The sequence below is a fragment of the Bos indicus genome, chromosome 21, assembly GCF_029378745.1.
Source record: "Bos indicus isolate NIAB-ARS_2022 breed Sahiwal x Tharparkar chromosome 21, NIAB-ARS_B.indTharparkar_mat_pri_1.0, whole genome shotgun sequence".
Taxonomy (NCBI): Eukaryota; Metazoa; Chordata; class Mammalia; order Artiodactyla; family Bovidae; genus Bos; species Bos indicus.
The window spans coordinates 47,683,989-47,711,106 of NC_091780.1; the positions used below are offsets into that span (position 1 = coordinate 47,683,989).

Consider the following 27,118-nt stretch of genomic DNA (forward strand, 5'->3'; position numbering starts at 1 on the left):
ATATATCATCTCGTTTCATTTTCCCTAATAACCATAAAATGATGATATTCTATTCATTTTATATATCTGAACTGTGACTAAAATAATTTAAGAAATACAAAAAAAGCCACGTTGCCTAACTTTATAGTGGTAACACCTTGGATCTGAATCAAAGCCCATATTCTTCATAATATCTCATATTGTTTTCTCTAATCCCTTTCTAGGATTGTATACAACTAACTGGAGATTGTATACAGCTAACCAGAAATTATATACAACTAACAGGGGGAAATAAAATTCACTATTGTGTACTATATTATAGGCAAAAGTTTTTTTCAAAATAGCGTGATGAATTGATGCATACAAGCAGAATAGTATGGCCACAAACAAGCAGTTAACAGAAATGATATAGACTTAAAAACTATATGAAAATTATACTCAAAAGTAGTAGATCTTCCAAAAGCTATGTTTATAGCAAGAATTTCTTAACTTTATCTAAACTGTTGTTTAAAAGCATTTAATTTTATGCATGTGGATATCCAGTTGTTCTAGCACAATTTGTTATGTAGTTTGCTTATCCATTCATCTGTTACTAGAAGTCTGAGGTGTTTCTGAGTTTTTACTATTATAAATAAAGATGCCGTGAATATTTGTGTTTAAGTCTTTGCATGGACATAATCTTTAATTTTTTGGGGGGTAAATACTTTTGAATGGAGTAGCTGAATTTTCTCTAATGACTGAACATGTTGAACACCTTTTCTTGTGCTTATTACCATCAGTATATCTGATAAAAAGTCTTCAAGTTTTTTTTCTCAATTTTGTTTCTTTTCCTTGTTATTGAACTTTGACAGTTTTTAAAATTACATTCTAGATGCAAGTCTTTTATCATATACATACTTTGCAGTTATTTTCTTCCAGTCTGTGGCTTCTCTCTTTTTTTTTCCTTATCAGCATCTTTGAAGATTGGAAATTCTTAATTGAATTAAATTGCATTTTTTTTTTAGATTTCACATATAAAGGATAAGATAGGTTTAATGTGCTAGTTATATTTTTATAACATACATTAAAATGACATATAACTATTAAAAATGTATTTCACATCCTATATTTTGTGAACTACTGACCTAGAAGAAATATAATGGTAGAGGATGCAGGAAGGTAGGCTAGAACTAGACTCCAGTTTTCCTTAAATGTTGGACTAAGACTCCCCGTCCCCCTTGGAATCGATGTGGCAGCAGGAAGAAGAGTAACCGGTTTTCCTCAGAGTTTTATGAAGATTATCTTTTGATAGATGGAGGGGTACCTTAGTGAAGTCACCTGTCCTATTTTTCTCTCCTTGAAAATTTGATACGTGCTTAAGTTTTTGTTATGAATTGAATCAGTTTTCTTTCTCTTTTCTGTTGCCCTTGCCTTAATTCGGGATTTCATTATTTCTCACCTGGACTCATAAAATCTAATGTTGGATTAAGGGGCATGTACAATCCAACAGCTTTTCTCTGATTGCTGTTTCAGATACTCTGAATGCTAATCTCTGGGTTTTCCCTCTAAAACAGATCTGATCAATTTGTGCCTATTTTTCTAGAAGTCATTTCTCTAGGGTGGCATATTTACTTCTGGGTAGCTTTAAGTTCTGGGAGTTGGTGATGGACAGGGAGGCCTGGCGTGCTGCGATTCATGGGGTCACAAAGAGTCGGACACGACTGAGCGACTGAACTGAACTGAACTGAGCTTTAAGTTTCAGGGAAAGGGTTATTCTTGTGGGTTATTGATGTGAATTCTTTCATAGATCACTCCTATGTCTCTTTACTGGAATCTGCTTCCATGTTGCCCCACCTATGAACAATTTCTCACCCAGAAGCCAGAATTCCTTTTTAAACATATATGTGAGTCTGTCATTTCCTTGCTCGTAAACCTCCATTGCTACCGTCATATTTTGTTGTTTAGTCTCTAAGTCATGTCCAATGCTTTGTAACAGATCTGAATTCCCTGCTATGACTTACAGTGTGATCCCCAAGAACTCTCACCCTCTCTCACTGTGCTCCAGTCATATTGATGTTGTTTCACCAATATTCTAGGGCCTTAGTCGCAGTTTTTCTTCAACTTCATCTACTTTCAAATATAAATATGGTTTTCTTCCTTTATTTGAATGTACTGAAATGTCACTTATTTAAAAAGATCTTTTCTGACCACTCTTTCTAAAATAGTCTGCTCTAATCCACATGTACCACATCACTCTCTTTTCTATATATTTTCCTTTAAAGCAATATGTCTCCATACCTACCTATCTAATTTTTGGTCTGTTTTTCTCACTATTGTCTGTTTTCCTGTAATGGAATGTATACTGCAGGGTGATAAGGACTTCTAGGACCACTATATTCATATTCCTTAAAACTGGATTGATGACTGCCACAGGAACTATATAAATATTTGATGAATTAATTAATTTATTGAATATTTATCTTGCCTCAGGCTCAGCTTCTTAGAAATGGTTGTGCCTTTTGTTTTACCATTGCATGTTCCATTTTACACTCTATTATGGAAAAGATATAGTTGCTTTTTTTCTCAGGGTTTCTTTTTTACCCCTTATATTTTAAGTAATATAAAAGTAATTATCTTGGTTAAAAGTATATTAATCTATGACAAATCTTGGTACAAAACTTAGTATTCTGTGACCTAAAGGAATGTTTCAAATGTCTTTCCTAAGTTTATTTTGTGGTTTGACAGTATAAATAAATGTGCTTCAGTGATATAAGTATTTGAGCCCCTTTCTAAAATTGCAGTGATATTTTAAGTTATGTAAGATTTCAAGTAGAAATTCAGCTTGAGAAATGACAATTTCAGATAACATATGAGCTCCTTCGATAGTGCTGCAGAAATTTAAATGAAGTCATTTGTATCGTAATCAATATAAATGGTGCCTCTGGAGATGTGCCGTGCGAAACTAGTGTGTACCCATGTCCTCACCTCTTTCCTCTTCTTTTATCATCTTACTGAGGTAACTACTGTCCTGAACTTGGTGTTTATCATTTTCATGTTCGTTTGAATATTTTTACTAATTGTGTCTATCCACAATAGTTAGATTTGCTTTATTTTGCAACTTCTTGTATTTTTCAGATTTTCATTTTTGAGATTTGTCCATTTGTCTATAGTTAATTCATTGTATGGAGAAGGAAATGGCAACCCTCATTTTAAACCCATTCATTTTAAATGCTGCATTGTATTCCACTTTTAATGCATAGAAATTTATTCCTGCTCCAATTATTCTACATTAGGTTATTTGTAAGTTTTTGTTATTATATAATGTTGAGATAAACATTTTTATACATGCTTCCTAAACATTTTTATACTTCTTTCCTTGCGTTCATGTGCAAGAATTTTTCATGTGCTTCATACCAAAGAGGAGATTAGCCAGGTTATAAACGAGGAACAGCTTCAGCATTGCCAAATTGCTTTTCAGATGCTTATAGAAATATATACGCCTATCTGCAATATAGTTGAGTGTTTCCGTTATTTCACAAGCTCAATATTTTTTATTATTTAATGTTTTAATTTTTTATTTTATGCGTATGAAATGGTATCTCACTTTTGCAGTAGCTTTAAAAGAATGTTTTCTCAAGTGGTTAATTGACGCTAATTCAGTTGAATAAAAATTTTTTTTATTTTTGCTAAAAGTATGCTTTTTCTTCTGTATTCTCTAATTTTGAATTATGTATTTTGGTAGCTCTGGTTGAAGAGGTGTATCTTGCACAGAAAGAACGTGATGAAGCTATTATGTCTCGACTGCAGTTAGCCAATGAGGAGAGAGATGAAGCAATTGCACGAGCCAAGCATATGGAAATGTCTCTAAAATTGTACGTATGCTTGTAAAACCACATATGACATCAGGAGCATTTATAAAGTGCATGAATTATGTGATGGTTACATGTTCAAAAATGTTATAATTACAGTGGTAAATTCCATATCCCCGGTCTTTCTCTAGGACTTTTGTCATGCTAGTAGCTTTCAGTCACTAAACGAAAAGCAGAGAGGGATGAAGAAAGGGAAACATTCAGTAAAGTGACTGTATTTCTTCACAGTGCTGTTGTTGATGCCCTTACTCTGCTTTCTTTTGTGACTCCTCTTTTCTTCCTCTCCTTCTTATTATCTCCTTCTTAATTTATTTCAGCTCTCTGGGTTTTTTTTTACTGTTTTCTGCTTATTGTGCTCATTTATAGTCTCCAGTACTTTTTACTTCTTTCAGTTCTGAGTCTTAAACTTAATGACACCTGAAATAGGGTAGAGCCTGAGAATCTACATTTTTAGCAGGCAATCCGGGTGATTCTGATATAGATAAATACTGGACCACACTTAGAGAAACTTCGGTCAGGAAGATCCCCTGGAGAAGGGAATGGCTACCCACTCCAGTATTCTTGCCTGGAGAATCCTATGGACAGAGGAGCCTGTCAGGCCATAGTCCATAGGGTCACAAAGAGTCAGACACGACCTAGCAACTAACTTTCACTTTTTTAGAGAAACAGTGCACTGGAAAGAAGTACTTCAATTTTAATGTGCACTACAATCATGGGGGAATATTGTTAAAATGCAGATTCTTGATAGATAGGTCTGGAGCAGGGCCTGAGATTCTGCAACTTTGCCAAGCTCCCAGATCATGCAAATGATGCTAATCTAAGAAGTCCACTTTGGGTAGAAAGGCCCTAGAGCATCTATAGACTATAATAATCTAGTATTTTACGTTAATCCCTCCGTATATTTATTGAATGTTTCTTTTGCCCAGCGTTGTTCTAAACTCTCTGAGGGATCACAGTCAAATACTAATTAAAACATGGGGAAGTTCCCTAGCAGTCTGGTGGATAGGACTCTATGCTTCCACTGCAGGAGGCACATGTTTGATCCCTGGTTGGTGATCTAAGATCCCACAAGCCACATGGTGTGGACGAAAAAGCCAAAAAGGTACAAAAAAAGTGGTGGTTTATTTGACAGCAAGCATTAAATAATCAATATTGCAGTGCTCAGGTTGTGACTAGATAGCATGATTTGGTTTTTGTTTATATTATTTTTTGTTTATGTTTTTTGAAGGCTCATTCAAAAAGTAGATAGACTCGTTATAAACATTAAATTCACTGTCAAATAAAGGAAAAAATATTAGGTAAATTCTACACTGCCTACTCCCAAAAAACTATCTTTATCAATAGGGAAACATTATTCCAAACATTTTTCTTTGCTTATATAAACTACTGTCTGGAAGGATGGTTGATAATTGAATAGATGCTTGCAACATGCTAAGTTGCTAAAGTTGTATCCAACTCTTTGCAGCCCTATGGATTATAGCCCGTCTGGCTTGCTCTCCGTGTAATTCTCCATGCAAGAATACTGGAGTGGGTTACCATTTCCTTCTTCAGAGGATCTTCCTGACCCAGGAATTGAACCTGTATCCCCTGTGTCTCCTGCATCACAGGCAGATTCTTTACCACTGAGCAACCAGGGAAGCCCAATAGAATTAATTTGATAAAAATTAGTTATTTTCTACTTTCTGTTTTACATGAGAGGCATTATATTATCAAGGTGAGGAGCATAGATTCCACACTCAGTTACCTGCCTTTGAATTTTCACTCTGCTTCCTAGCTGTACAACCATGGACAAACTATTCGGTTTCTGAAACTACAAAATGTGGAAGTAGTGGCTGTTTTTATATTGGTTGTTATGAGGACTAAATGATTTAATAAGTATTGAAAAGTACTTGTAGCGGTTCTGTATAAATATTACTTGAATTTAAGAATAATAATCAGTTGTGAAACTGAAGAAAATTTTGAACCTGAGGCACTATTTTCTCCCAGAGATTGAACCCAGGTCTTCTGCATTGCAGGCAGATTCTTTACCATCTGAGACACCACGGAAGCCCCATTTTCTCTCACTAAGATATATCAATTCCCTAAGGATCCTTTTAAATTTAAAAAAAGAGACTGAAAAACGTTCTCATAAATATTTCTTATGTAGTGTTTTAGTTAAACAATATTATTTGACTCAGCTATGAAATAATTTTAAACTCCTTTTTTTCTTTTTCTTTATGAATTCTACTTTCCAAAATTTTATAAAGTTACATTGGATACAATGGCCAAAGTGCTTCTCTGGGTTTAACCTTAATTTTCTAGTTTAAAGAATTAAGAATCATTGCTGGAACTTTTATCATATGTGGCATTTTTACACCTGAGTTCTTTTTTTATTTTATTTATTTTTCTCTTTATTTATTTTTATTATTATTATTTTTTTTTTTTACTTTACAATATTGTGTTGGTTTTGCCATACATCAACATGCATCCTCCACAGGTGTACATGTGTTCCCCATCCTGAACCCCCCTCCCACCTCCCTCCCCATACCATCCCTCCGGGTCATCCCAGTGCACCAGCCCCAAGCCTCCTGTATCCTGCATCGAACCTGGACTGGCGATTCATTTCTTATATGATACTATACATGTTTTAATGCCATTCTCCCAAATCATCCCCCCCCACTCCACAGAGTCCAAAAGACAGTTCTATACATCTGTGTCTCTTTTGCTGTCTCGCATACAGGGTTGTCGTTACCATCTTTTTAAATTCCATATATATGTGTTAGCATACTGTATTGGTGTTTTTCTTTCTGGCTTACTTCACTCTGTATAATAGGCTCCAGTTTCATCCACCTCATTAGAACTGATGCAAATGTATTCTTTTTAATGGCTGAGTAATACTCCATTTGTATATGTACCATTCATCTGCTGATGGGCATCTAGGTTGCTTCCATGTCCTGGCTATTATAAACAGTGCTGCGATGAACATTGGGATACACGTGTCTCTTTCAATTCTGGTTTCCTCGGTGTGTATGCCCAGCATTGGGATTGCTGGATCATAAGGCAGTTCTATTTCCAGTTTTTTAAGGAATCTCCACACTGTTCTCCATAGTGGCTGTACTAGTTTGCATTCGCACCAACAGTGTAAAAGGGTTCCCTTTACTCCACATCCTCTCCAGCATTTATTGCTTGTAGACTTGGATCGTAGCCATTGGCAGGAAATGGTACCTCATTGTGGTTTTGATTTGCATTTCTCTGATAATGAGTGGTGTTGAGCATCTTTTCATGTGTTTGTTAGCCATCTGTATGTCTTCTTTGGAGAAATGTCTATTTAGTTCTTTGGCCCATTTTTTGATTGGGTCATTTATTTTTCTGGAATTGAGGTGTAGGAGTTGCTTGTATATTTTTGAGATTAGTTGTTTATCAATTGCTTCATTTGCTATTATTTTCTCCCATTCTGAAGGCTGTCTTTTCACCTTGCTTATAGTTTCTTTTGTTGTGCAGAAGCTTTTAATTTTAATTAGATCCCATTTGTTTATTTTCGCTTTTATCCTGAGAACGTCATAGAACACCTGACTCTAGGGAACATTAAGCAGTAGGAGCTCATCAAACGTACCTGCACTGAAACCAAGCACCACCCAAAGGCCAACAAGTTCCAGAGCAAGGCATACCACGCAAATTCTCCAGCAACACAGGAACACAACCCTGAGCTTCAATATACAGGCTGCCCAAAGTTACTCCAAATCCATTGACATCTCATAACTCGTTACTAGACACTTCATTGCACTCCAGAGAGAAGAAATCCAGCTCCACCCACCAGAACACCGACATAAACTTCCCTAACCAAGAAACCTTGACCGATACAACCCCACCCACAGCAAGGAAACTCCACCAGCTGAGTTCTTTATTGTGGGAAATTCCTGGGTAACCAGATTTCATTTTCAAATAGTCTTTTAAGGAGGGGTTTATAAATACTTTATTCTAAACTTTAATATGCTCCAGACTGGCTGTTTATTATCCTTATATTCAAAGTGGTTATGAATAAAATTCTTTGCTCAAGTATTTTTCATTCTAAACATTGTAAAAAATGTTACTGACTTTTCTGACATCAAGTTTGTCTGAAAAGAAGTCTAGTGTCAATCATATTCCTTTTTTCCTCACTTAAAGGTAGTTTATTTTTTCCTGCCTGGATACCAGAAGGATTTTCCTTTATTCTTGAAGTAGAAGAACTTAATCAGGATGTTTGTGTTGATTATTATGTAATAATATTTTTAGAATCACAGCATGCCTTTTCTTAAGATTATTTGATTCTTCCTTTATTTCAGGGAAATTTTAGATTTTTTAATTTAATTTTATTTTCGGTTTTCTTTTTTTTAAATTTTTTAATATAAATTTATTTATTTTAATTGGAGGCTAATTATTTTACAGTATTGTATTAGCTTTATTGGAGAAGGCAATGGCAACCCACTCCAGTACTCTTGCCTGGAAAATCCCATGGACAGAGGAGCCTGGTAGGCTTCAGTCCATGCGGTCACGAAGTCAGACACGACTGAGTGACTTCCCTTTCACTTTTCACTTTCATGCATTGGAGAAGGAAATGGCAACCCATTCCAGTGTTCTTGCCTGGAGAATCCCAGGGATGGCAGAGCCTGGTGGGCTGCCGTCTATGGGGTCGCACAGAGTCGGACACGACTGAAGTGACTTAGCAGCAGCAGCAGCAGCATTAGCTTTGTGGTTTTCTATTTTAGAGACTTTGGTTATTATTATAGGCACTTCGGTTCTCATCTATTATGAATTCAATAATTATTTTAATTTCTGTTTTTTTCCTGTGCATTCATTGTGACAGTCTCAAGCCTTTCCTATATGTTAGTACTTCCAGTTTTACAATCCCATCGCCTGTTCTTTCTACTTCATTTATTAAATATTTGTCTGTTTATTTATTCTCAATGTTTCCTCAGGCTTTCTTTTCTTTCTTTTTAAAATTATATCAGTTTCAGGTCTGTCCTTTAGTTTTCAGTTTTCCTCTTCATCTGCTCTTTTGTTTTGGCATCTTCTCTTTGAAATTTGTTTTATTGAATTCATGTTTTTATGCTTTTCTAGAATGCCAACCATTAATGGGTCAACTTCCTTCTTGGTCAGTGTTATCTTTTATATTGTGATCTTTATCTCATCTGCATGATACTTGGTCATGTGTTTGTGATAAATTCATAGTTGACTTGTCATTTCTCTTTTATCTTGCTCATACTTAAATCGTCAAGAACTTTTATCTGTTTTGATATGGTGCAAATGAATTTTCCTTGATAAATATTTCATATTATTTGACACCTGTTTGCCTTCTCCTCTGACTCTTGGCTAGGTGTTGCTTCTGGGCCACCTTTCTACATTTTGTTTGAGATCCTGTCCCCTGCTGTGGAGTTTTGTTTGGTGTCTTGCGCTGCACTGAGGGGCCACTCTGTCTCTTCTTGTGAATATCCTGATTCCATGGAGTAGTACTTTGGGGCTTTTATTTGTTACACCAGTGTAGTAAAAAGAAACAGGCAAACAAAATGGCCAGCCCTGGTGATTTTTGCTTCATCTATAAAGATTCTTAGTAATACAGAAAGATTTCTTAACTTTTCTTTGGGCTGTCTACTCAACCCATTGGTCTCTAAGGTTATTTCTAAGCTGTGTGGTATTAGTGAAAAATTCCTAGGATTTGGTAAGGTCACTGTCTTTTCTCAATACCTATTTTCATGTGTAAAAAGATAAGTTAGTTGAACCAGTTCAAAATCATTTTTCCACCCTCCACCTTGTCCTTACTTTAAAAAATTACTACATGATGTCCTGCTTCCTCTACAGTTTGATTAATTTTTATCTTCTGTTCAAGTGGTATGTGATGGGGTAGATGGATTTGTGTTCAGATTTCACTCCACTGTCTTTGCTGCTGCTAAGTCGCTTCAGTCGTGTCCAACTCTGTGCGACCTCATAGACAGCAGCCCACCAGGCTCCCCCATCCCTGGGATTCTCCAGGCAAGAACACTGGAGTGGGTTGCCATTTCCTTCTCCAATGCATGAAAATGAAAAGTGAAAGTGAAGTTGCTCAGTCATGTCCGACTCTTAGCGACTTTATGGACTGCAGCCCACCAGGCTCCTCCATCCATGGGATTTTCCAGGAAGAGTACTGGAGTGGGGTGCCATTGCCACTGTCTTTACTTGGACTTTTTTTATAATAAACTTTTCATTTTAGAATACTTTCAGATTTATAGAAAAGTTGTGAAGATAATGCAAAGTTTATATAACGCTCACCCAGTTTCTTTTATTGCTACCTTTTGTATTACTATGATATATATGTCACAGGAGAGAAATCAACATTGTTATAGAACTATTTACTATAGGCCATACGGGCTTCCCTGGTGGCTCAGAGGGTGAAGCGTTTGCCTGCAATGCAGGAGACCCGGGTTCAATTCCTGGGTCAGGAAGAGCCCCTGGAGAAGGAAATGGCAACCCACTCCAGTACCCTTGCCTGGAAAATCCCATGGACGGAGAAGCTTGGTAGGCTACAGTCCATGGAGTCACAAAGAGTCGGATACGACTGAGCGACTTCACTTCACTTCATACTTTATTCAGATTTCACTACTTTCTCTAATGTCCTTTTTATTTTCCATGATCCTATCCAGGATTCCATAGGCATTTAGTTACTGTGTCTCCATTGCCTACTCTGGTCTGTGACATTGTCTCAGACTTTCCTTGTTTTTGATGATGTGACAGTTTTTTGGAGTACTGGTCAGGTATTTTGTAGAATGTTCCTCAATTTCAGTTTTTCTGAAGTTTTTCTCATGATTAGACTGATGTAATGGTTTTATGGGACAGATAGTACAGAAGTGAAATGCCATGTTTAATCACATCATTTCAAGATTATATTCTGTCAACGTGACTTTCAGCCGGGGATGTTAATTTTGGTCTCCCAGTCAAGGTAGTGCTTGCCGTGTTTCTTCACTGTAAAGTTACCCACATTCCTCTTTTATACTCTTTTATCCTCTTTTATACTTTTATTCCTCTTTTAACTCTTTGAAGCAGATCACTAAAGTGCAGCCTGTACTCAATGGTGGGGCTGGAGAGTGTGGGCTAGGAGGTTGAGTTTTTTTGGTTGTGCTGGGTCTTGTTGCGGTGTGCAGGTGTCTCTGGTTGTGGTGCATGGGCTTAGTTGCCCCGCAGCATGTGGGGTCTTAGTGCCATGACCAGGGATCCAGCCCTGCATTGGAAGGCAGATTCTTAACCACTGAACCACCAGGGAAGTCCTGGTTAATTCACTTTGCCTTTCTTAGTGGAGAATATCTATATAAATTATTTGTGATTCTTCAATATAGGAGATTTTTATCCCTCATTTATGTGTTTAGTTATGTCAGTATGGACTCATTGACATTCATTTAATACTTTGACTTGTAATCAAATTCTGTGTTATTCTGTTTCTTGGGGTGTTCCAGTTTTGACATTGGAAACTCTCTCAGGTGATTCCTGTATGCCTTTGGCTTGTTCTCATCCTTTTGGTTTTTGAACATTTTCTTACTTTCTAGCATTATAAAACATATAAAATGTTTTATGAAAGGGATGTGCCCACCCAGCAATGAATCAGAATTCTCATTGCTTACCATCCTTGCCAGCATTTGTAATTGTCCTGTTTGTTTGGTTAGGTTTCCTATTTTGGACATTTAGCCATTCTCTAATAACAGATGATACTGAGTTGGTAAATGTTTATTTACCAGCTGTGTATCTTCTTTGGTAAAGTGTCTGTTCAGATATTTGACCAGTTTTTGAAGTTGTATTGTTTTCTTTTGTTAATTTTAAGTGTTCTTCATGCATTCTGTATGTGAGTCCTTTTTCAGATAGGTGGTTTTCAAATATTTTCTTGCAGTCCATATTTTTGGTCTCTCAACAATGTGTTTAGCAGAATATAAGTTTAAATTTTGATAAAATCCAACTTATTGGTTTTTCTTTTATGTTTTGTACTTTTGGTATTGAATCTAAAACTCAGTGCCACATGTTAGGTCACACCAAATTTTCTCCTGTGTTTTCTTCTAGAATTTATAAATTTCATGTTTTACATGTAGGTCTGTAATTCATTTTTAATTGATTTTTGTGTAAGGTGGTACATGGTACATATAGTTATACATCAGGACATTTATTTATTCCAGCACCATTTGTGAAAAGCCTATCATTTCTCCACTAATTTCCTTTGCACCTGTGCCAAAAATCAATCGACTGTATTCATGTGGGTTAATTTCAGGACTTTCTTTTCTGTTCCATTGATCTGTGAGTCTGTCACTGTCATTGCCAGTACCACACACTCTTGATTGCTAAATCTTGAAATCAGATGGCATCCTTCTAAACCTTGCTCTTTTACTATAGAATTATTTTGACTATTCTGGTACATTTGCCTTTCCATATACCTTGCAGAATCAGTTTGATTTTATCTACAAAAACAGTTGTTGGGGCTGAATGTGTTTAAACATACTCTTCAAATAGATACCTTTTTTCTTATTTCAATAATGCAGCTATTAATACCTTTAGAACTCTTCTTTAGGGATTTGTAAGTATTATTAGCTTCAACTTATCAACCATTCACAGTATTACACTTCACATATAATTTATGACCATAAATCTTTTATGTAGATTGATCATCAGTTTTTTATATCATTTTTATTTGTGCATTGTTGATTTACAATGTTGTGTTAGTTTCAGGTGTACAGCAGAATGAATCTGTTATACATACACATATGTGCTCTGCTGTGCGTGCTCGATCATGTCCAACTCAGCGACCCCAGGGACTGTAGCCCACCAGACTCCTCTGTTTGTGAAATTTTCCAGGCAAGAATACTGGAGAGGGTTGCTGTTTCGTCCTCCAGGAGATCACCAATTTTAATCATGAATTTTGCTTATAAATAGATTTGAATGTTTTTTGAAATGAAATTTGCCTGACAAAGATTACAGATCAATTTTTTATGTAGCGTCACAACTCATTGAGGTAGGTGATATTCAAGCTTTATAGGTGAGCAAACTTAAGAGTGATCGCCTACCTGCCTAAGGAGTCATAGTAAGTCACATGTAGTAGATACCTCAGATCTCTTCAGGCAACTCAAACTCATCATATCCAAAAATGGAATTATTAATTTATTTTTAAAACCTGATTCTCCTTAATTCCCTCTGCCAATCATTGGCATAAGCACTCTCCCACATATCCAAACCAGAACTTCTTCCTCAGAATTCCCCTTAGATTGGTCTCTTAGTTTTGTTCATTCTATCTCTTTTTTTCCCTTGGAAATATGACTTGCTTTATGGACTAGGAGATAGTCAGTTCATTTTGTCTCTTTAAAAGATGGATCTAAATTGAACCTTCTTTAAATTTTTTAGCCTCCGTTGTCTATTTTCACTTGTATATATGTTTTGTTATAGTTTTTATTACAATACATGAAAATTAGGCTTCTTTGAGGTACAACCTTTTTCATTTTGTTCTAGGTAGAGTTCATATTGAGGGAAGAATGGGGAAGGGAGTAAAGGAAAACAGTCCTATCCTAAGCCTTCTCTTTTAGTTACTTAATCCATTCAATAAATACTTATTGAATATGTGCTAAGTGTCAGGTACACTGCTAGTTGCTGGGAACACAGCATTATGGTCTCAGTTAAGATCAGCATCAAGTAAATAATTACATAAATATTTAAAATAATTTCAAGTGATAAAGAATTGTTAGTTCCTAGGAAAAGTTTATAGACAGCTCCTGCTTTATTACACTCTAGGGTTTCAGGTAAGGGGATCAGGACAAATACATAAGAAGTAAGAACAACAGCAGCAACAAATAGCATGCCAGTACAGTTTTATGGTGCTGTGGAGGTTCCTTTCTAGTTAGCTGAGGTCTATGAACTCTGAACCTCAATAGTGCATTTTAGACTAAATCTTTGTTAAGATAGAACCAGTTTATAACGGAGCTTTGCTTGACTGAAAGGCATATTTAGAAGCATTGTGTATAAGAAGAAAATATATGAATTATTTTACATCTCTTTTTTAAAAAGGGTTTTACATCTTTATTTCTCTAAACAACGACCTTTTTCCTTGATTTGAGAGATAGTGCTCTACTTTGTGTAGCAAAGTATCCCATATAATTTATCCCATATCATTGAGATATGATAGTTATTCTCAATTTGAACTTTCTCTTTCCTTTGGTCTCATAATAGCGTATATGCTCTGTTGCTCAGTTGTGTCTGACTCTTTGTGACCCCATGAACTGTAGCATGGCAGACTCCTCTGTCCATGGAATTTCCTAGGCAAGAATACTGGAGTGGGTTGCCATTTCCATTTCCTTCTCCAACATTTCTTTTTTAATTCCTCATTTCTTGATTCCTGTAATCTGGAAATTCTTTCCTTCTCTTTTCTCTTAACCATATTTTCACTTCTGATCTACTTTGCATCTTTCTGTATAATGTTTGTCTTGTCTCTCTGCTTTCCCTTACTCCCTGAATTTTTAATGCTTTTTTGTCTCTTTTGCTTCTATCCAAAACTAGGAAAAAATAAAAAGGATTCAAGGTAAAATGACTTTTGTAGCATGCCAATATAGACATGCGTGCATATGAACATTCCAGCTTTTGAGATCATGATATCTTTTTTCAATCTGTTATTATTGGTGTATTTTTTTATACCATATTAAAGGTGGCACTGTGTAAAAAATAAGACTTAGAGAAAAAAGCAAATACTTTAGGATTTTCTGATAAGCTGATCATTAATTAGTTTTATCATTTGGGGTCAAAGTTTTGCTTCTTCCCATTGAACAAGGTAAATGACTCTAGGTTCAGAAGGAAAAGATGTTATATTGACTGATTTAGGGATAAATCAAGAAATGTGACATTTCGTGCATGAGTCTTTCCACTTAGAGTGCAAGGTTGTCAGTCAGAATTTGCATGGTATAGGAAATCAATTGAAACTTGAGCCCATGGACATTTACTTCAGCAATATTCTTACTGATTATCATGACTCTCTAATTAGACTGTTATAGGAATAATTTAGAGTTTATGAAAGGTTGAGGTTCTTTTGTTTAACTGTAAACTTCCTATTAAAATATAATGTATAATTTGTCAGATATATTTCATATGACAACTATTATTTTGTCTTTATTAAGCAAATAAAACTTTTATGTTGTACACGCTGCTAGTAAACCTTAAGCCTAAAAAGTCATTTTACATAGAAAGTTGAATGTCTTACATAACTATTTCAAATTGCTTCAGTTTTTTAAAGGTAAGTTGTTTGTTTAATTTTTGTTTTCATTAGTGATACAGTATATTATGTACTTACCGTAGAACTATATTTAATCTTCTAGAAGCCACTTTTGTTGATTTTTAATCTTTAAGTAGATATTGAATGATCCATCTCAGAAAAATGTGTCAAATATAGTTTTGTCCTTTTGATAACAGCCATTCTAACAGGTATTAGGTGATACCTCGTTGTTGTTTTGTACGAGAGTTTTTAAGTTTTTCTTTTCACATTTTATTTTTCTCTTAGTGACCATTTATCTTTATACTTATATCAGTTTTAAAGGGTCATAATAAAGCAAAATGGAGATTCACATGCTAAGTGGCTGACTTGGCTCACTCACTTATCCCCTGCATTTCAGACCTGACACACTCACTCACTAAAACATGGTTCAGATTCATTTATCAGAAAGTGATAAGTCACTGTATGTCATGGAGTTTTAAAGACAACCACACAAGTTATTTATAATCAGAATGCTGAATTCATATACTGAGGATCCAGTATATAACATCTGCTAAGAAAATTTGATTTTAATATTTTCTCTTAAATTTTAGTTGTTAGCAGGGAATTTAATATGAGATTAGATACAGTTATCTTAACCCTTTCCTGTTGAAAACTGTTAATTTAAATAATTTAAACTCTTAATTTGATTTTCCTTAAAGTAATAATTCTTCACTTTGCAGTGCCTGAAAAAAATGTACAGATATTACACAGGATTTCCATGCACTTTTTATTGTGTTGATTATTTGGAACATAGGAATTCGTTAACCTGTCTCTACTGCCGTTTTCTTTTCGTCCATATGTAATTCTTTAAAACAAAACAAAAAAAGGGAGATGTGTAATACTGAGAAATAAATTTTTTTGTTTCCAGTAATCTGTAAATCTAAACACTTAATTTCCACGTGTCTTTTCCCATTTTAAATGATCAAGTTTAATAAATTGTTAAATTTATAAAAATTTAAGCTTCTTTGGAAACTGTCATTAATCAGCTCTTAGTTTGATTTCATCTATAAAGAACAATATTAAGGTAAATATTTCTCACCACCTATGGCTTTCTAAAAATCATATTTAGCCAACCAGTAACTGATGGTTAAAGCTGCTCATGTTTTTAAAATGTTTTTACATGATCTTAAGTGTAAGAATTTTATCTTATACTTTTCCACTGTATTTTTTAATTGAGTAAAAGAAGTGATTATCTTCATAGTTCTTATAAACTAAGCTTCTATGAAGCAGAATATTTGAAAACTTTGGATTGATTTTGGGAGAAAAAGATAAAAGAGTACATATTTACCCTTATTGAAATGTGAATCCAAGGGGACATTAGCAGTTTGAGATATAATACATTAAATACATATAATTCAAAATTGCTTCACCTACTTGTTAACTTAAATACTATTTAAATATGGGTAGGAATAGTTTTTTTATATATCTTCATCTTTACTTCCTCTCTATGAATGTAGTAGTTTGAACTGTGGAGTTTGGAACAATTTTGTAATAAATTTATTAAGTATCTTTTATTTTTTCCTAGTATCCTTTTTTTTTTTTTTTTTGGCGGTAAATGTTAAATCATAGGAGTAAAGAAATCAAGGGGAAAAAATCAAAACAGAAATTTGGATATCTAAAATTTTTAGTCCAATTTTTATTTTACCTTTTGTTTTTGGTTGCACTGCACATCATGTCTGATCTTAGTTCCCCGACCAGGGATTGAACCCATGCCCCCTTCAGTGGAAGCACAAAGCCCTAACCACTAGACCACCAGGGAATTCCCTAGTACAGTTTTTAAATAATTGAAATCATTTCTAAAATCTAAGTAATTTCACTGGTATCCATGATAAAGTTTCATTTAATCTACCAAATTTAATTATTGCCTAAGTTATATAACAGATATTTTCTAAATATGTGATTTAGAACTTCTTTCTTTACTTTTACTGCATTTCTTCAGTTTACCAACATCAGCAAACTTTTCAGTGAGCACTAAGACTCTTTTCTTTTTTTTCATTCTTTAAAATTTATTTTTAATTGGAGGATAATTGCTTTTACAATACTGTGTTACTTTCTGCCATACATCAACATGGTATACATATGTATACTTTGGTATACATATGTATACATATGTCCCCTCCCTCTTGAGCTTCCCTCCTACCTCCCATCCCATCCTCCCCCAGCACTATGACTCTTGTAAGACAAAAATGCATTTATGACGGGAACCAGTTTACCTTTTTTGCCCTTAATTTGAATAATTCTATCTATGTTATGCAGAAGAGAAAATAATATTAGACATCTAAAAATGTGGCCCAGTTTTGGTCAGCATTTCTATACAGCATATTTGTTTTACCAAATAGGTAGCAGCAGGAGATTGTCAGGTCAAATTTAGTGGTAATTATTTGTTGTTGCTTTTTGAGGGAACATTGTTTAACTCTGTAGTAAAAATACTTGCCTTGTTTTACTTGTGATGATGTCCAAAAAGGAGAGGAAATACAGTTTCTGGTAAGAATTGAAAGTCCAGAAATAAATATAATGATGAGAATGAGTGCTTCTATCACTGGGGAACTTTCTTCATCTAAGCACATATGAACAATTGATCCTTGCAGTCATATATAGCAGTAAACATTAATAACTTAACAGTCTGAAGTCAGTGCAGAAGATATGGAGCATTATTGAAAGATGGAGTCGAGCAGGTGGCACTTTAATATGTTCAGTGTCATGGTTGACTCTAAAGACTAGTCGAATGAAATTACTTGAGGTTCTAAAGATTTAAAAAGCGAACTCATTTTGCTGCACTAAGGAAATGCTACTGATCAGGCTTTCTGTGTCCCTTTTTTCTAGGCTAGAAAATATTAACCCTGAAGAAAATGACATGGTAAGCCATTCTCCGAGGAGATTTCTTGATGTCAGTCTTATATCTTAGAGGCTTAAGTTCAATTGAGTGGGTTTCAAGAACTAAGATGTGGGAAAAAGAAGAATTGACACACTAATAATGTACATCTTTGCTGCAATATGAAAATTCAATAACTTCACTCAGTCAATTTACAATTCACATGTGCCTATTAATTAAAACCCTATATTAAATAAAATATATTAAAACTTCATGTCTGACTAACATATAATGGTGTTGGTAGACATTACAGGAATTACTGAACAGAATAAACAATGCAGACACAGGGGTAGCTATTCAGAAGAATGGAGCTATAATTGTGGATAGAATCTACAAGACCAAGGAATGTAAAAAGAGAATAACTGCAGAAGAAATGAACGCAGTGATTGAAGAACGAGATGCTGCTTTGTCTCAGGTACCTGCATGTATCTATAAAAAGCTGTCTACCATTTTTCCCTCTTTCTTTACATTAAAAAATGACTTTCCCCCACTTATTCTTAATTCAAATTAGTTTTTAGCTTATAATTAATACCACAATGATTAGCTATATTAAGATAATCACATATTTTGTTATATCATTCTTCAAATATATGCATCCTCATTTCTTAATAAAACTGTTAGCTTTTTATAAAAATTTAGTTCAATTCTTTAAAGTAATCGCTTTTATATGAGACTTCTTACTTGAGTCACAGTTTTGGGAGGGCTGAGATTATGTCTTTATTACTGTTTTATTCCCAGTGCCTAATTCAGTGCCTTTTAGTAAACATGGATAAATGAATCAAATTATTAGGGTATTCCTTTCTGAACATTACTTACACCTTCCTGCTCCAGCTGAAACTTGATCACCACCCTGAGGATGCAGCTTCCACTGCAGTCCTCTCAAGTGTGAATGTATTCCCTCCCCCAGCAGTTGGGCCACTGGCCTTGGAGGCTTGTTCGATTAGTGCGTTTCAATCATTCTTCCTTTTTTCTCTCTAAACACCTCCAGCTTTGAGACCCATGCATCAGATTGTACCACCCATTACACACTCCTGTTGCAGTCATATATACACTCCCATATAGCTTCCTTCATCTCTTAAAGACTTTAGGATCTATTTTACTGTCTCTTTCTTTAGCTTACTCCTGTCACAATTCTTGGTGATTTAAATATCTATGTGGATGATTCTTTCAACAGCCATCTCATCTCTCTGAATCTCTCTCCTCCAGTCTTCCAGATGCTCTTGACCTGTTCTGCTATCCACCCTATGATCATACCTTATTCTTGGTCATTATCAGTCTCAATTTCAAGCATCCACGTACTATCTTTCCAGCCTATTCTAAAATTCTAGCAAATTTTCAACTCTACTGGCGCCTGATTATATTGATCTTATCACCTCTTTTCCTTTCCTTTAACCCCTTCATGTCCTCTCTTCTCTATCTAGCTTAGATTCCTTGGGTCACCATAAGTAGCTCCTACTTGCATGTAAGATAACCTCAGTTGTCCTGACCCTCTTCCTTTGTCCTGCTCACCTAACAAAACCTAAGTTTTATAAATTTAACTTTCTGCCTGTTGTATACCTTCAAAGCTTTATATGGCAAGAGTCTATCACACATTTGATGACTCAACTGTTCATGACAGTTGTCTTCAAGTAGACCCCTGGTGTTGCCTGATAACCTTCTTGCCTTTTGCTAGTCCACTCACTCTCCCCCTCTGGAGGACTCTTTTTTATCTTCTTCCTGTCCCCGCAACTATCCAACCTCTTCTCGCCAATAGAAAGAGAAATTTCTGCTTGTCTCCATCATATCAGTGACTGGCCTACCTGCATGTGGCACCCATATACTCCGCCTTTTCTACTTTGTATCTTTCTTACATATTTCGGTTAGTGGACAACTGCTCTATTTCACACTAGTGGACCTCTCTTCTTGCTTGCTTAAGGTTATCACTTAACCAGCTGTGCCTTTTATACTTCATAAAGTATTTCCTATTAGTTCATTTCTATCAGTATCTGACATTCCTTACTATATCCTTGAAGGCTGGGTGAGTTTTGGCACATCTTGGTCTACCTGTGGTTTACCCCTGTGCCTTTGGGGAGGCTTCCTAAACTGAGAGCTGAGTATTCACTAGGGACCTACTCCTGGAGAATCCTCTAGTCTGTTGTTTGTCTTCTCAGCATTTTAAGACTGTTGGAAATGCCAGTATTCTTTTCACAGGGCTTAGGGCTTAGCTCTTTAACTTCGAGCCCTGTACAGGTTTGGGATTTAGCAAATGATCTGAGATGGAAACAAGTCTCAAATCTCTAATTTTGTCACTTCAGCCCTGCATAAATGCCAGAGGCTTAGATGACTTCTCTGTTCTCCAGCCAGAGTCTTCTATGTAGTCACAGCCTGATTTCTCAGCCTCTTGCCCATTCCTTGAGCCTTTAAAACTTAGGAGGAAAAAAACAACTTCCAGTCTTCCAATCACCTGTCTCCAGCTAAACCCTCTTCAGAATTCTAGCTGCTCAAGTCATTGTTGCAGTAGCAGTCTTCTGCTGTCTTAAACATGATTTTTAAATTTTAATCTAGCTTTCTTTTTTCTTGGCTGGAGCACTGTTCTGCCACAAACAATTCTATCCTATCTCAATGTGGAAATCTGACATTTATCATTTATCTTCAGATTAGAATTGGGAAAAGTTCAATTTAAACTTTTTAAATGAGCAACTTTTTTTTTTTTTTTTTTTTTAGCATTTTGTACCCTACCAATTGTATTCAATCTTGGATCATTCAGCATATTGTTTTAAAAAAAGTGAAGTGTTAGTGGCTCAGTTGTGTCTGACTCTTTGTGACCCCATGGATTGTAGCCTGCCAGGCCCCTCTGTCCATGGAATTCCGCAGGCAAGAGTACTGGGTAGCATTCCCTTCTCCAGGGGATCTTCCTAGCTCAGGGATCAAACCCAGGTCTTCTGCATTGCAGGCAGATTCTTTACTATGTGAACCACCAGGGAAGCCCTATATTGTTAAAGAGAGAGTCAAAACTATTTTTATGAGCTTACAACAATTACAGGTATAAACTCCAGCTTAGGATGTTTTAGAAATCATTTATTTTGTTAACTAAAACATCCATGTACATAAAGAACTGACCACTTTCTTTCTTTATCCCTGCTATATTCCAAGTCTTTATTATAAGGTCTTTGCTTTTGTGTTTTGGATATATTTTATATACCAACCCCCGTAACCCTTTTGGCAAAAGTCCATACTCCAGTCTTCATTCCCAGGCCTTACTTATTCAGTGCTTAGAAGCTAGGCCCTTTACCTACTGCACTGGGAACCAGCTGAGTTCCAATCAATGAAAATATGATATTATTCTATGGACTACAACTATCAGTGAGGCCTGAAGCCTTCTCCTGCCAGGCTCTAACCATCTATGCATATCCTGGGAAATCAAAACTACCCTAGAACCAGTCTAATTTAGCCAGAACCCCAAGGAATAGTATGCTAATTGTGTGAAAACTTCACTGGACCATGGGGTGTCCAGCTTTTTGGTTAGACATTATTTCTGATTGTGTCTGTGAGGGTGTTTCTGGATGACATTAACATCTGAATCTTATATCATTGACTTTCCTGGTTTTCATGCCTTCGGACTAAAGCTGAAACTATACCTTTTTCTTATGGTTAGAATGAGATTTTGAGTCTTTGGAAAGAATACCACAGAAATGTCATCATAATTAGCACTATTTTCTCTTTCCCCAGGTGAAGTGTCTCCATGTCCTTTCCCTGAGCTTCCTTTTCCTTTGTCGTCTTCTAGTTGTTAATTTTCCATCTTGGCCTATCAAGGCTGAATGAGTGATCATAAATTTCTATTACCTGAACACCATGCAGAGAATCTTAACTCATCACTATTTTCTGGAAAAGAGTCATTCCAAATCCCTAAATTCAGTAGTAACCCTTTTTCATCTGTGTACTTTTCTTTATTGTGTTTGTTGTTGAAAATATTTTTAAAACATTTATGTGCCTCTTTTACCCAAAATATAATTTATCTTTTTTTGATAGTTACTTACTTCTGTCAAATGCTGTAATGAAAACTATAGATCCTGAGATCTTTTAGGTCCACAGTTGACAAATATAAAAAGCAGGGAGGACCACGGAGTAAATATCAGGGTAATTAAAGAAATTCAGCTAAACATTTCACTAGTCAGGTTCCTCCTTCTCTATAGCTTGCAAGCTGTTGATATACCATGCACTAACCAGTCCATTCTGAAGGAGATCAGCCCTGGGATTTCTTTGGAAGGAATGATGCTAAAGATGAAACTCCAGTACTTTGGCCACCTCATGCGAAGAGTTGACTTGTTGGAAAAGACTCTGATGCTGGGAGGGATTGGGGGGCAGGAGGAAAAGGGGACGACAGAGGATGAGATGGCTGGGTGGCATCACTGACTCGATGGACGTGAGTTTGAGTGAACTCCGGGAGTTGGTGAGGGACAGGGAGGCCTGGCGTGCTGGGATTCATGGGGTCACAAAAAGTTGGACACGACTGAGTGACTGAACTGAACTGAACTGAAGCTCTAGCAAAATGAAAAATAAACTAGTTAAGAGGAAGATGTGAATCCAGTACAGGATTACAGTGAAGAAAATTCTAAGAAGACAGCTGAACAGTTTACCACAAATACAGGTGATCTGTTGCTTTGTAACTCTATTGGTTATAGAATAAGATAAAGAGTACATAGCATGATTCCTTTTATATCCAGTTTAAAACATGCAAAATGACCTAGGTGTTAGAAGTTAGACAGTGTTAGAAGTGAGAGTAATGACTACTCTTGGAAAGGAATTCTGATTAGGAAGAGGCATGGAGGAACCCTCTGGAGTGTTGCTTCTGTACTATAAAATGGGATCAATATCCACCAAATTTTTACTTAAGATGTGTGTTCTTTCCTATAAGTCATACATGATTTAAACTGTTTTTTTTTTAAATGCAAGTTTAGCTTTCATATCTATTCCTCTATCATTTTTCTTGTTTAGACCCTCATTATCTCTTGCCTGAATTATTACAATAGGATCCCAACTATTTCCTCAGCCTTGGACTTATAGTATATAATTTTCTTTATGCAGTGCTGTCCAGAAATCTTGTTCAAGAACGTACTTTCTTTATTACCAGAAAACTAAAAAAAATTTCAGGAGACCCAACTGCCTAGAAAATAAAGTCTAAGTTCCTGAGTATTTTATTCATCCAAGTTCCCCTTGGATGAAATCTCAACATTTCTGTGTACAATTTTTCTATGAAGGCAGTACAAAAATCTATATTTATTTAAAATGTTTATACTCTTTGATTTAGTATTTCTACTTCTGAGAATTTTCCCTAAGGAAATAAACATGGATGTACATAAAAATTTACCTACAAAAATGCTCCTGGTATGAAAAGAAGAGAAAAAACATAACTACCTCCCCAAACAGCATGAGTTCAATAAATCTTAATATAAACATTTAGAAAAATATACAAATATCTGACAAAATATAAAATCAAAGTGAAAAATCAGGTTATCAAGTAGTATATTTGATATGCATTGAAAATAAGACAAAGGATCTGTGCATGAGTGTTTCCCTTCTTGCTTATCTGTACTTGTCCAAAGTTATTTATAGTTTCAAAAAGTTGTAAAAATGTTGTAATAAGAAGAAAGGAAGTTATTAGAACAGATCAAATATCAACAATAAATTTCAGCAAGATGGACTGGAAAAAATGCACAGGCAAATAATTGTATGACAGACAGGAAAGCAAATTAACAAACTGACAGGGGAAAAAATTAATAAAAATTTTTAGTCACAATAACAATGTTAAACATGTCTCCTACTTTTCTTGAAAAATGAAACTCTAAATGTTATGATTTATTTTCTTTTCAAGTATGAGTTTTTTGGCAAACTTCTAATAATTTAACAGATCATTATTTTGCATTTATTAGGTGCTAGTTATTATGTGAATTACAAGGGCTACAAAGTGAAAGCAACACTTAACAATGGGGAAATCTGGAAACTTGGTTATGCTTTCCTCTGCTCATGTGGAACATTACCTTTGATGGTCACATCACTGGCCAGGAATCTGGGTTTGCTCTTCAAGGAGATTTGCTAAAGTTTATTTTTACACACAAACTGGGACAACTCCAGTCATCCTGAGGGTATTTACAGGGGACTGGTTCCAGGAGTTCTGCGTATATCAAGACCCACTGAAGCTTGATTTGTTATATTATCTCTGCATTATCCATCCTTTCCTCTATCCATCAGTTCACCTCACTCACTTTATGAATTTCAGGTGAAGGCAGGCATTGGTACTTTGTCCTCTGAATTCTTCAGCACAGCATATCATTAGTTATCACTCCAGAAATTCCCCCCGTTCTCTGTTCAGTTAACCCATGCCCTTGCTGTTCTCCAGTAGCAATCACCAATCTGGTATTTTTACATCATTAATTAGTTTTACTTTCTCTAGAAAGTTATATGCTTGAGATCACAATATAGCTTGTTGGGTAGAAAATACATATTTTTCTAAGCTTGCCTCTTGCTGTTGAGGACTGATTTTTTTTTTTTTCTTTAAGATTTTCTTCATCTTTTTTGAAGTAGATCTAGAATTTCTATTATTCTTTTTCTGTGCTAATTCCTATGAGTCATTCTGTTAAAACTGCATTTCAGCATATCATTCCTAAAGGTCCACATGTAATTTTACCATCTTAAAATATCAAAAACTGAAATTATTTCCTTAAAAATTAGTCTTCACCAGCTTTGCAACTAATACTTTTTAAAATAGAATAGGCCATGTTAAGTATGCAGTACCATTTTCTCTGATACATTGTTCTTTAGTGTAATAGTAAACCTATCCTTATTTTCCAGAAAAAGCAGTGTTAGGCAAGATTGAAGGGAGTGTGAATTTAAGCCATGAACACATTTGATAATTAGCAGAAGTTTTGAGGAGCCTGTATTATAAAGTTTTGGCATGAAAGCATCTTTATTCTAAAGACTTTGTGACATTTTTTGTGTGTTATAAATTTATGATTTTTAAAAATCCCATATTTTGTAGTAATCTTGGAAAACTACTTTATAGTTTCATAAACTGCCATTTGGGCACAAAAATTCAAACTGCTGTGATTTTGTTTCTTCATTACATCTCTGATTTCATAAGGAAAATTTTCAGTTAGCATTTTGGTTACTTATATTTCTGCTAAATTTTATTTTCAAAAACACAGGAATATGCAACCAAATATGTAGTAAAATTATTTGACTTGTTTACACAAGTAGTGCAGGAGTAACATAAAGATACCTGAATGTATCATTCACTATAAAATGTAAGTCTTTAGTCCAAAGTATTAGGGTACTTTTTAAAATAAAACTTTCTTTCTCAACATCAAGGCCTTCACTGTTGAAAATGACTCTGTGGCTGTGCCTGTACATTTACCTACAGGTTTGTTTGATTAATTGCTACTTGACTCATCTATCATAATACTAAGCTCTGGGATCACAAAAGATCAGATTCTCAAATCACCTCCTAGAATTAATTTAAATATCTAATGTTGATACTTGCAGTGATTCAGGGGATAATGGTTTTTGCTGTTACTAGTAGCCTGTCGGAGAAGGCAATGGCACCCCACTCCAGTACTCTTGCCTGGAGAGTCCCATGGATGGAGGAGCCTGGTGGGCTGCAGTCCATGGGGTCGCGGAGAGTCGGACACGACTGAGTGACTTCCCTTTCACTTTTTGCTTTCATGCGTTGGAGAAGGAAATGGCAGCCCACTCCAGTGTTCTTGCCTGGAGAATCCCAGGGATGGGGGAGCCTGATGGGCTGCCGTCTATGAGGTCGCACAGAGTCGGACACAACTGAAGTGACTTAGTAGTAGTAGTAATAGTAGCCTGTAACTAGAAAAAAATTCTGAAGTTATATATTAACTCCTTGTTAACATTATTTAACCTGTTGCAGTAAAAAATTATCATAGTCTTTATTAGTAGGTTAGAATATATAATGAAATATATTTCTAAGTTATAATTTATCTGGAAACTTTTTCAATAAATATGTCTGTAAGTCATAAATATATTACTAGATCTTCATGAGTGTTATTTTGGTTTACATATCCTTGAAAATGGAATGTTTTTTGCTATTAATATATTTACTTTTTATTTACAATTTTTATTTCAAATGCAATTTACACACAAATGAAATACGTTAAGTATTAAATCAGCAATTTGACAAGTTGTGACAAATATTTTCACCCACATGACCACATCCCTCTGAAGATAGGAACATTTCCGTATCCCAGGAAAGTCCCCTCATTTATTTCCCTTCCCTACCAATCACATCTGCCCCACCCAAATGACTTTTCTGTTTTGTTTTTATTTTTTCAAAATTAATTAATTATTTTTTAAAAAGATGACTGAGGGCCGGGGACCATTGTTTCTGAATAATTCCAGCTGATATGTCTAAGCAAAGATAGAATTGGAAAATGTAATGATTAATTCAGGTGCAGACCATCCATGGACCCCAAAACCATTGAGGGAAACCACTTTGGGGAACATAAGATCCCAAAGTATCACCCTACAGACTTTTCTGTTTTTAACCATAGATTTATTTTGCATATTCTAGAACTTCGTGCAAGTAGATTAAACAATTACACAATTGGCAGCACAATATTTATATTCATTCATATTGCTCTTTCTACCAAGTACTTCTTGCCTTTTTATTGATAAGTATTCCATTGTGTATAATCTTGCATTTCTTATTCATTTTCCTGTTGATGGAACAGGAAAGTTGGATTTGTCCCGTTTTTGTTCATTATCATTAAGGCTACTATGAGAATTCTTGTATAAGCCTTTTTGTGGACGTAAGTTTTCATTCACTTGGTTACAAATCTAAAAATGAAATTGTGGGATCACAAATTGCTCACTGAAGTTGCTCTATCGTTTTACAGTCTCAGCAGCAATTTATGGACTCACCAACAATTGTCAGTATTTTTAATTATAACTTTTATTAGTTGTGCAATAATATGTATATCATTGTGGTTCTACTACATATTTCTTAGTGACTAATAGCAGTTTTTCATGTGCTTATTGCATTTATATACTTACCTTTTTGAACATGTGTTCAAGTCTTTTACCTATCTTTTATTTGACTTTTTTATTGATTTGTATATTCTATATAAAGTCAGTTATTTGATATATATAGTAAAAATATTTATTCCT

At 35.2% G+C, this 27,118-nt stretch overlaps 1 protein-coding gene across 5 annotated transcripts in view; it reads left to right on the forward strand.

Annotated features, from left to right (window-relative positions):
- MIPOL1 (mirror-image polydactyly 1) overlaps window positions 1-27,118 on the forward strand; it is a 307,526-nt gene that overhangs the window by 96,525 nt on the left and 183,883 nt on the right. For all 5 annotated transcript variants that reach the window (XM_070775479.1, XM_070775475.1, XM_070775476.1 and 2 more), the window contains 3 exons: window positions 3,701-3,830; window positions 17,905-17,938; window positions 18,198-18,368. In XM_070775479.1, coding sequence (XP_070631580.1) covers window positions 3,701-3,830; window positions 17,905-17,938; window positions 18,198-18,368 — 335 coding nt within the window. The remainder of the gene's footprint in view (window positions 1-3,700; window positions 3,831-17,904; window positions 17,939-18,197; window positions 18,369-27,118) is intronic.